The sequence below is a fragment of the Temnothorax nylanderi genome, unplaced genomic scaffold (genome assembly GCF_030848795.1).
Source record: "Temnothorax nylanderi isolate EJ_2023f unplaced genomic scaffold, tnyl_v1.0 TNYL_tig0164_pilon, whole genome shotgun sequence".
NCBI classification, from domain to species: domain Eukaryota; kingdom Metazoa; phylum Arthropoda; class Insecta; order Hymenoptera; family Formicidae; genus Temnothorax; species Temnothorax nylanderi.
Window position 1 is genome coordinate 117,103 of NW_027249226.1, and position 12,182 is coordinate 129,284.

Genomic DNA, 12,182 nt, shown 5'->3' on the forward strand with positions numbered 1-12,182 from the left:
TTCTTACATATTTCATTGTCTCCGTATTGAGATTTTTATGCAAAATATAACGTTGCACCCTCTGCTTCCAGGTCGGGCGGTTGATGCCTGATGGCGCGGGCTGGAACGCAACGCTGGAGAAATCCTGCTCCAGAGTAAGTAGACTCTTGATTCGTGGTGGGAATAAGCATGCGGCGCGTTATATTATACATAACCGACCGCGCACGGTACCGCAATGGTTCTCAAACTGAAAATTTGAGACGAACGCGCGGACGAAAAAAAAACGCGCTAGGAAATAAAAAGGCTAGATTCAAGGCGGGGAAAGAGAGAAATAAAATGCACGTTACGCGCAAAAAGTATCGTTTATTTCGAAGCCACCCTCGCGCCGTTTCACACTTGGCCGTTCCACTCTCATTTCGAGTCTTTGCCCTGGTGGATCCTTTGTGCCGAGATTTTGCGAAACACCCCGCCGGCAAAAAAGGCGCTGTCGTATTTCTAAACTGCTGACAAACAAACGACACTCGATTTTTGCGATTGCGACGCGATCTGGAAACTTCGCCGGGCGGGCGCCACTTCTCGCTGAGAGAGCTCGACAGGAATGGGGATGAGAGCGGTGTGGTAGAACTTCTCGCCGCGTCCACCGATGCATTTGAATAAAGTCGAGGGGAATACACCGACTCGAAGTTTTCTGAAGCCTGCTTCGCTCCTTGAAATCGATGTCCGTGAGCTCCGTTCTCGGGATCTTTCCTCGACCCCTTTTTTTTCCCCCGCGAAGATGAAAGCCACCGCGAACCGCGCAGATGGACCCGACGAGCATAATGGAAACGTAACTTTTCTGCTCTTAAATCGAAGATTTATTAATCGAACGGGAAAACTCGATAATTCTAAAGGGGATGTCAGTCTTCGTGTTTTGCCAGGAATGCATTCTTAGTTCCACCACGTGGAATGACATTTTCTTTAAGCTTCGCTTTAATTACTTTCGGTTAGATTAGGTTACGTTAGGTTATTACAACTTTCGGTATGAGAGCTAATGCCATCGATTACATAACGAACCGAAACGTTCCAGTTAAGCGTTAATAAACGCGAGGCAGATTGAGAATTATCTAATCCGAATGTATACGCAGATGCGATATCGCGTCGCGTAACGTAATCAACTGCGAGTTAAACTTTAATGGGCAAAATCTGCCCGGAATAACGTGCACGCGGCGATTCTCCTTCGACGTCTTGTTATAAAGCGAAGAACACAACGTAGACAGAAGAATAATTTCGCTTTGCTTGTTACGCGAAATGACGACGGGGTCGTGGGGGTATTCCGCGGTCGATTCAGTTTTGTACGTGTAACCGAGGCACTCTTTGCGACCGGTTCCGCGAAGGATCAGAAGATTGCCTCGGTTCGTGCCGAAGAAACCGACGTATATATCCGCGATGCTGCCCGCTGCCCGTGCCGCGCCAAATGCCGGTCTTCAGGCACGATAGGGCAGACCGGAACCACGGAGCCCCGGTATCTTTGATCAAACGACGCTTCTCGATTGGATGCTCCGGCGTGATTCCGATGATGAATAATTGAGAAGCGAGCTCTGAGAAATTTTGCTGTGCCAGTGCTATTTCATCAAGATCGCCAAGCGGTATCGAGCGTTAAATTTCTTTCAGTCGCGATATCGAAATCGTATAATACGACCTCATGAAATCGTATGCGATGCCTCAAGTGCGTTAATAATTTTGTTTGAAACATTGCATTTTTCTGGAGAAAACCAGAGGGTATATACGTACACAGTTGTCGCTTGCGAAATTCAATCGCCTTCGCTTCTCATGTAAATCTCAAAATCATATTTCTGTCACTTTTCCTTTCTACTTCGAGATTGAATGGCAAAAACGCGCCGGAATAAAAATCGTATCGTATATAGCCTCTTACCGGCTCACCCTCCGCAGTTTTGCCGTCTCTCGGCTCGGAATGTAAATCGCCCGAGACTTAAAAGGGTCAGAGACGAGCGCCAGGTGAAAGGGTTGATTTCGAACACGCGCTACTTTTTTGCCGCCGTTCGTGTCGCGCATGGAAAAGTTTCTTTTGTTAGACTCGTTATGTACCCTTGCGACGTTCAAACCAACGAAAGAGAGCAAATAAAGTCCTGAAAGGTACAACCGGGATTTTAATATTTTATAGACAGAATTTAGTTGTTGCAAAAACAACTTAATTCCTCTTCCAATATTGACATATATGTGTATATGACATCTCAGAATCATCGACTGTAATCTTGATCTTTTATTTAGCATCGAGTCGATTGTTCCTTAATTAAAATGTCAAGGCATCCCATGTAGTTTTTTTAATTAGAAACGATCGTGAATAAAAGGTTTTCCGCGAATTATTATTCATCTGTACTTGCACTTGTCGCATAAAAATGTCGAACTAACGTATCGACATTCGATTTCATATCGACGTCGCGTTTTAAGACCGCGACACGACGATCTCGTTCCGTTCACGTTCGTTCTTTTTCCTCGCCAGTTTCTCTTTTGTATTGTTCCGATTACAGAGGATAGGGGCTACTTGGATGTCTCGTTAGTCGATCGCTTTGTAAAACGAGCGACTCGAAGGAAAAAACGACCGGAGACAGACGGATTTTCTTTCTTCTGCGACACCGATTAATGCGATCCACGAGCCGGATTAATTGTCATTGCTCCCGCGTAGCATAGCACAGGCATATCGTGCGTAGACCAATTAACTACTTACAGAGCTTTCAGCGGTTTGACAATCAATCGCAGATTCGGATTCAAACTGAATAACGTGTTTAGGGATTCTGGCTGTTTCTCTACGGTATACGGTCAGTTCGCAACCATCGGCCGCGAGTCTTTTCACGTCCGTTCAGTTTCCCGCTGTTCGCTCCGTGATGCCGTCCACTGATAAAAAGCTCTCTCACGATGTATAACTCCCGCGCGAGCCGGACCGGACAGCGCCGAAGATGCGCTCTCTAAAAGATTGACTCCGGCGCGGCGCGTGCGGGATTACGAGGTATTACGAGAGACACGCTTTGCGTCGGGCGCGCGAAAATCTGACGCTTTTCACTCCCGGATTCCTTTTCCAAGATTTTTCCTATCGTTATATCATTCGTAGCTTTTACGCGTTAAGAGACGTGAGCTGACTGTGAATTTCCTGACGACAGGATCTCGATGTTTAGTGCACATAAGGCAATATTATCTTTTTTATGTTGTCGTATTGGCGCAGATAATTAATATTTTAGTTATCTACATTAAATTTTATCACAAAAGTGATACTTATTTAGTGATATGATGATTATCACTAATTTTTCTACCTTTTTGACGATTATTACTGATTTTTCTACCTTTATACGATACGTACCAAATGGATAACACTTTAAATTCAGTAATTGATACTCCGATTCAGTTGTTGGAATATTCTAATTTGATCTCATCTCTGATGTATAGGTAAAGCGTGAAATCGTCAAAGTTAACTTGCATGACTAACTTAAGTACGACAATCGTAATTGCGCTTTCGACCCACTTCGTCACAATGATGTATAAAGTAAGAATCACACGATCTCTCGAATACGAAGAAACGATTGCTGACAATTGTTGAAGGAAGAATAACGTGAAATGTCTCCCCGCATTTTTCCACGTTCACGCTATTTACACTCGCTATGAAAGACAGAAGCATTATATACAAGCCGAATGAGGAGGCCTGGAATTCCGAAAGTAGAACGAGTAATTACAATTATTCGTAGCAATTGTAATTGTTCTTCTGTGTGTCTTGCACGCGACCGAAATCTTCTCGACTCGATAATAATTGTGCTCTCGCGACGAATATAGGATTGTCTATCATTTACTAGCTATAATAACAAGAAACTTTCCCATTAATCTGAAATGTCCTTAAGATAAAGTCCGACTATCGAAAATGAATAAGTTCGTAGTTTTCGATGCTTAAGTCATTTCATTCGCTGATTAAGTCTCATTGATTAAATCATTCAGTAAGCGCGTAAATGAGGTTGCATATACGAAAGCTGGAGTTCCCCTTTCAGCACTCAGACGCATGGAGAAACTTGGATAATAGGCCCGCACACCGGGAGACGCGCTACGCGATATTACACAATGTAACGTGACGTAATGGCGGCCGACCGATGGCCGGTATCTCAATGACGGATCGTTAACAGCTGATCGTAACGACCGGCGAAGCATTACCTGCGGATTCTACCTGCAATTTCACGCTTTACGCACCCGCGGCACACACCATCCTCCCGAGATTGTCGGCAATGGATCGTCGATATTGTGATGTTTCTCTAGCGTGTGTATTAGAATTGCCGGCCTTTCGCCGCCAAACCGATCTATTATCGGCGTCATCTTTCCGCGGCTCTGACCACGTGAGTGGCAGAAATTTCCGATCTTTTTCCGCGTCAGTCATTAAGGATGATAATAAACGCGGAATGACTGTCAAGAGGCGGTACGAACATCACGATTAGAAATGAGATCAAGTTCAATATGTACTTAAAAATTCGAGCTATAAATCCAATTATAATCAAGTTTTATTTTCTAGGATTCGAGTAATATCCATAAGAAATAATATTTCATACTTTACACTTCCGAAGTATAATCAAGCCTAACTAGTTAATTTCGAATTTTTAAATAAATACCAGAAGGATTAGAAATGTACTTTCTATGTAGTTTCTATCGTAGAGAACCAAATCTTTTACGAGTAGTGCTCGAACTCTAAGAATAAAATTAGTTTAAAGAATGTAATCATTTTAAGTAACTTTTATTTTATATTTTGAATCATATTTTTTAATGTATTTAATTTCAAAGATTGATAATCTAATATTTGTAATTATCGAAAATAGGTAATATATTAAAATAATTGTCACTTTATAAAAACGTTTTGATTCGAAGGAACGTAAAATTTCTAGTAAGATACTCATAAAAGATTCAAAATTATTTGATCCAAATTCGAGTTCACTTAAAAGTAATACTCTTTTTTTTGTACTCACAGAGAGTTCGAACCAATTTTGTCCAGGTTCAAATTAACTTGAAAGTACTGTTTGTATTTTTCAAAGTAATCAGAGAGTGATTTCCCGAGGTAATAGAGAGTTCGAAACTACACCAACAGATTCGAACCTACTTGCGAGATACTTAATCCCATCGCGCTAATCACGATTGATAGTGAGTGATAAGGTCATTCAGCAATTAACTCCAATATTATGGTAAAATTATTCCCTTTATTGCCAGAATGTTTTCCCGTAGTTAATTTAACTGATCAAATATTTTTTGTCAAACAGTTATCATAATTTTTGTCATTGTGTATGCTATGAAGATTTATTCACATAAAATCACTTCACATAGATCCATTTTGTCTGATTTTATATCTTGAGTGAAAATTTCAGATAAGAGAAAATTTCACTTCAGCCATTTTCTATATTACGACGATAAATACTAATTACCACGAAAATTAAATATGCTTTATTTAAGAAACTTGCCGACGAAGTAACGAAATATATGGCGTTGAAGTAAAAGACCTTAAATCAGCGTTGAGAGAGATAATATTATATATTGTCGTAAGTTTGTCAAAAGTTGGCAGTGTAGATCGTCGCGTCAGAGACAATCGAATGTAGATAGGCGATAATGTATTTCCGTGCGATAAACTGGCGCGATAACCGTCATTCCGACATATGCCAAAAACCGATCGATTGGCACCGCGAACACCGAAATTGAACGTGAACGCACGACGCGACGGAAGCGGCGCAGCCATTGCGTGATCGGCCGTGTCAAACCGAACGGAACCCACGGTACTAATTAGAAATTAGGTTAACGGCCGGAAATTGCAAAATGTATCGGAGGCGAATACGCGACAACTGTCGGATCGATTCGTCGTCGCGTCGCGCGGATTCCAGGCGCTCGCTCTTCGCTTGTCGATTTCACTCGCAAGACTGTCGAGTTCACACATTCCGGAAATCGAAGCTTAGCGGATGTTATTTGCCATTTCGCGCTCAGACAAATAAATCGGATGGCCGATGAATTGTCTTCTTATAAATAAGGATGCTATTAGAACAAAGTGTGTGGCGTCCATTAATTTTAATTTAAAATTAATGTACGATGCTCTTAAAGTTTGGCCACATATTTCTGAAACATCCTATACATAACGTGTTTATTTAATAACATTTGTTAATATCTCAAAGCTACTCTTTCTTTATTGAATGAGTAACATTTTCAATATTAAACATTAAACGTATCTCTGGAAAGTCCTTCTTTTTGTAAAGGATGCACAGGATATTTCATTATAACATATCGCGCTAAAATTTAAGTTGGTTCCGACAACGGCGATTTGAAATTATGTGGCCAAAGATGGTTTTTACCGTGGAAATTGTGGGAGATTAATTAATAGCTTTGTAGTCAATGATGCAAACTCCCTCACGTCCGACACGCGAGAGGAATCTTTCGCGGTGGGGACCGAGTGACAATATGAAATTGCTCTACTCATTGCCGAGATTGGCTTCATTGTTCGAAAGATCTTCGTTCGGTTAACGTTAACTGGAAGTGACTTTCCCGTGTTTCACCGCTTTCGCTTCACGAGAAGCGGAAAAGTCGCGCATCAAAACTAAAATGTCGATAGATTAATTAATCCTTTTTTGCATTATTCACGAATCTCTCGCAGTAAATTTAATCATTGAATCTTTTTCACTCGTGTTGATTATTGGCAGATTTAAATCTAATTAAAGCGTTAATTGTAACTTTCGCAAAACGGAAGAGAAATAAATATTCTGTAATGAAAAGCGATATTACTAACAATCGTATATTAATAGTTATATTAATGTTGATAATACTCTTATTAAGAGTACACGTAATTTCGTAATTCGAATTTTTATATAAATCTGTGCAAACGTTTCCATTCGATCTCATATGCTCTATAGTAAGCGTTGAAATTTCGAAGAATATCGCTCTTAATCCTACATTACTCGCGTGAGGTGTAAAATACCAGGGTTGGCCGGAAAAGTCCAGTGGGTGGAAAAAACCATGGTAAATTCCGGTTCTTACCGTCCCGGACTTTATTCAAAATGGAATAAACTGGCAAAAATTAAAAAATGACTAATATATAACACTAAAACATATTTATATAACTTTATGCAAAAAAGATATTTTTATTTTAACATTAATAAATCATACTATATAATCATACAATAATTACTACAGTTTAAGAAAAACGAAATATCAATATTATATAATAAATCACGAAGAAATCCTCAATATTCTTTATTGTGCTATTTAGTAAAATATGTATTAGGCATTTTATCAGGCGAGATATTGCACATTTTACTTTAAAGATTAGAGGTTAAATCAGTGTACAATATGCACCGGCTTTAATACGCACCAGAGCGCACTGAGTACATCCAATCGAATTCGCTATAAGACTATATAGGACGCCTCGGAGACTGCCTGTGAATTAGAATATTAATAAAAAGTTTTTATTTATTTTATCGTTTTTAATTTAATACAGTAGAAAAAAATCAGTTTTTGCAAGTTTTTTTCGGAAAATATTTTACTGCACTGGCATGGACTTTATCCAAAAAATGTAGAATTTTGTCGATAAAATACACTTCAGCCTTAGAAATCTATTAAATTCACAGAGTAAAATATTTTCAGCGATCGAACGCTGCACAAATTGTTTCACAATTAAAGATAAACTTTTGCACTGATTATCTTTATCTAGGAGATATATAGAATATTATCTGCAACTTTTATTTAATTAAAAATCATCAAAAGGGACAATGAAAGTTAAGATATAATGTTAGGGGGTAAAATACACTCCATGCGAGTAATTACATTTAAAACATCCACGCGAGTATTGTAATTAATAATCTTTCTACGTAATAATAATAATAACACCTGAAAATTTATCTAGTCGACTTGTACATTTTCTACGTTTTACTGACTCGACGAATGAACATAAAACTTAACGAACTATGCGGTAACTGATTCTCGGGCATCGATCGACGTGCAATACGTGGAAATTCTTATTTATCAAGTGACCCGTAATCGATGGTCTCTCCGTTAAACTCCCGCGGCACCAGGGTGCACATCGGAGAAATCAAGCGCGCCCAACTAGTCAGGCGGATGATCAATCGCCTGGAACGTATCAGCTCCACGTTACCGTGTACCGAGTGGTGGATACACGAAGTAACGGACCGTTCAAAGATCAATGCTGATCGATGACGCGAGCAGGCGTACACCCGGTATGCACAAATAATGCTGAAAGACACGCGAGGTTCTATCTTGTATGTACTACGGCATAAGGTGTTCCATTAATATTTCGAACGCGGGGAGCAAATGGCAATACCGTAATTGATGTCTTGAAACTAATGAGTAATAATCATAAATGGGCTGTGGAAGCGATATACATTATGCTTCTCCATTTTGTGAGACAAGCTTGGTTTTGACAATATAACTTCAATGCAAAAACCGTTTTGCTCCTTTACAAAGAAAAATATTTCAATTATGTAGGGACATGTTTGTATCTCGAAATGTTATTTTTACTGGCTTTTACGTTGCTATTCGAATCGACACAATACTACACGGTTCGAATATTGCTCTCGAATTCCCTCAGGGTAATCTGCAATTACATAGAACATATAATAGAAAAGAGTTCAGCGTGGCTCGTCTTTCACGTTGGTGTTTGCAGCGGCAGAATTGTAAAAAAATTTTAGTGTAACCCGCTTACGGATAACCGGGTATGAATGTTATTTCGAAGGAAAGGAAGCGTATCAAGAAGAGCAGACGTCTGGCGAAGCCTTAAGGAACATATTTTCATTCTCTTGGAAAATACTCTTCTGACATTCTGTCTCGCTCCACATCTTTACCGGTACATCAAATGCGTCACGACATCGATGCATTGAAATTAAGATAAAAAATCGAGAATTTGACGAGCATTTTATAAAAAATATTTTTTACTTAAATCTCTAATTTATAAATAGCGAGGTTGCGCGAAATAATAGAAAATTTAATTTTAACATTTTATTTCAAGGTCCACTCCTTTTCCGGAGAAAACTATATTTTCCAGAAGTTGAAACACTGCCCTTTTCTCCTTACATTTCACCATATTACCCTTTTACCGGCAGTTTACCAGCGATTCAATAAATTAACCGCGATTCGGATAGTTGAGGTGTTGGGGGTGCGAGTTAATTTCTAGCAAACAGAGCAGTCGGGTCGCTTAATCCGTTAATTAGACTCGTAATCTCGGAATCAGTCTGTTGCCTACGGCGTCTGCGAAAATTCTCAAGATCCTATCGGCGAAACGGGAGAGAGAGAGAGGATTTCTCGCCGAGGGATACCAATAGAGCCGGGTGGAAGGGTCGTCGGCAGTTTGCTCATCCACTCGAGCCCTTGTTATTGGATCTGTTACTGGATAGAGTTTCGTTCCTTCCACCTGCCTCGCAAAACACTCTTTCGCTTCATTCGATGGACGAACGTCAGTCGAGTTTTACGATTTGCACACTCTGGTGCTAATAAATTTTTCAAGGAAACAGATTACTGTCCGGTAGTAGATTTGCTGGACTTAATAATTTCTACAGGTAAAACGTGGTTATCGCTCTTAAAAAAAGATCTGTTATATAATAGATTTCTGTGTTCATCAACACTCTTTTTCGATCGCATTACACATTTTTTCCGTGATATTTAATATCACAAATTCCAACGAACAGTTTTATCTGCTGCAATTAGTATACGTTATTCAGACAATAAAAACCTGCACGTCACGAATTATACGTATCAATTATATACCACATTTTCCTCTATACTATATTTGAGAGAGATTGCTGGATCGAGCGTCAAATAGGATGGAATTAAATTTCAAAGGGCAATTTTGTCTGATATTTAGATCCTGCGAATTAAATGTCACGCGTTGCAAAGAGGAGTACAAGGATCTTCATCCGCTTGTTCGTATATTTATTACGCTGTTTTAAGTATTCATCTCAGCTTCGTGGCCCGTTAAACTTGATTTGCAATTTCAACGTTGGATTAAAGTCTTCCTCGCCTCGCCGGATAGTATAACGGAAAGATATACTCTCCTAAGATCCTTGTTGCACCCCTTGTAAAACAATACCCTTGCGTCCGTGGAAAAGAAGACGAGTTATCTGTTATTGCAACAGTATATATATTAATCGAAAACTTAATTAGTACACCCTTTTCATATTTCATATTTAATTTATGCAATTTAGCAGAAATCAATGTATTTTTCGAAGTAACAGGGAGAGTAATATATACATATACATACATATATATTAGAAATTAATTGGATTAAAAAAAGAAAAAGTTAGACGGTCAATTTAAATATATTTTTTTAAACGAAAATTTTAATGCATTTTTAGAAACAAGAACGTTATCTCTTTCGTTTTTTGCTCTGTTTTGTGTCGGCGCTTAATATGTCTCATCTTTATTTAAAAGTAGATAACGAAGGAACGGCCAATTGGAAGTGATAAAAGTTTTATCGGATTTCCGAGGGGGGGGGGTGATAAGTGATGTCAGACTAAATCCCGTTAATTCCGCTTTGCAATTTCGATCGGGAATTAAAGTCATTCTCGTTTGAGAGGCCGAGGTATCGACGATAGATTTGTTCTCCGTCGGGGCTTTCGTTATTGAAGCTCAAGTGGCGACGCTATGTTCCTCGTCGCAACTGTCAGAGTCTTCGCTAACTACGATCTCTCGACGATTATTAGTTTAGTTACGGTCCCGTCGAGAGCTGCGGAAGTAAAATTCTGGCACGGTGGCGACATGCGGCAATCGCGCCGCGATACATATACAATATCGTGGGTTCCCGGGAGGGAAAAATTAATCCGATATCGTTAATTGAGACTCATATTCGTCGTTGTTACGTTGAACGGAACTTTTGTATATGATATTTGATTTGTCGGGACAAAAAAGCATATACTTTTTGTCGTACGAAATAGTGAAAAATTCGAAACGAAGGGTAGCTTTCGGGCGAGTTTTCGGGCTTATATCGAGCGAGAATTTTCCGCGCGACAAACCAGCGGCGTTGCTGTTTGCCAGACGCAATACCGCGATGTTCCGTTACAAAGGATTATTTTATAGCGAGATTGTTCCGCGGCGGTTTTGCGGTTCCGGCTTTCGAGGGAATGGGAGGATTGCTCGACGGCGCGCGGCAAACTTGCGTCTTTACGCTCGTCCCTCGCGAGCAGGAGTTTTATTCTTTTTCGTTACGTATAACAAGGTCTTTTTATTATACCAATCTTTGTTTAACGAGTCTTGTTACGTAATGTTAAACCGTTATTTTGGTTAATTCCAAGGATCAGTCTCGTTCATCCTTGATATGGAATCTGCGTTGCTAGGCATCTACTCGTTACAATATCCGTGACCCTATTGTGTCTAATAGGTGATCAATATCCGTTATTGTGCATCATATATCATTCATAGTATAGATTTCAGCAAATTTCACGTCAAGTATATATAATCCGCGGTCTATTTAACGATTTAATCGTGTACGGGTTATGACAGTGATTGCCACTATCCGGTGTACAAACCACGCAATAACTCTCCGTGTTAACAACGAATACGTTATATTTGTATAATGACCACGCTTGTATATCGCATGCCGCAAATTACTCAGGCAAATTCGCGCGTGTACAAATTTCACGTGTACCTACATCGCGGGAGAATGGTGTAACAATATTTTTTCGCTCTTAATAATATAATACAGGATGACAATATGCGGGCAATGACGGGCAATTCGATTTATGAAGATCATTCATACTTTGTGAGAACCCAATAGTTCCTTCGTATAATCGTTAAGCATCTTGACAGAAATATGTAAATAATATATAAGGAGAAATAAAGCACACACAAGTGGTGCCAATCTTAGATCCAGATAACGTAAAGGCGCAATTTCCGAGAATTGACGATCATATATGTGAAAAAATGAGGCAGTTCTCGGAAGAAAGTCGGAACGAGAAATCGAGATGCGAGAGTGAACGTGATACTTGGGGAGAGACTGTGACGCTTCTGGAGTAGCGAAAGGACGAGCGAGTGCTCCGATGTAAGTTAGACTGTTATGGACCATTAAAATATTAAACTAGAGGCGTGTGTGTAACGCGAAAGACTTTTATTTTAATAAAGACTTTTCTATTTCATTTCTTAAATTTTTCTTATATGATGTGATTTGTCGGATTAAGGTTTACAAAACCGTCTCTGCGAGCTTGTAG

The 12,182-nt window shown here is 39.5% G+C and overlaps 1 protein-coding gene across 2 annotated transcripts in view; it reads left to right on the forward strand.

Annotated features, from left to right (window-relative positions):
* Positions 1-12,182, forward strand: part of LOC139777807 (uncharacterized) — a 166,339-nt gene that overhangs the window by 48,528 nt on the left and 105,629 nt on the right. For both annotated transcript variants that reach the window (XM_071715431.1, XM_071715433.1), the window contains exon 3: positions 72-134. In XM_071715431.1, coding sequence (XP_071571532.1) covers positions 91-134 — 44 coding nt within the window. In that variant the 5' untranslated portion in view covers positions 72-90. The remainder of the gene's footprint in view (positions 1-71; positions 135-12,182) is intronic.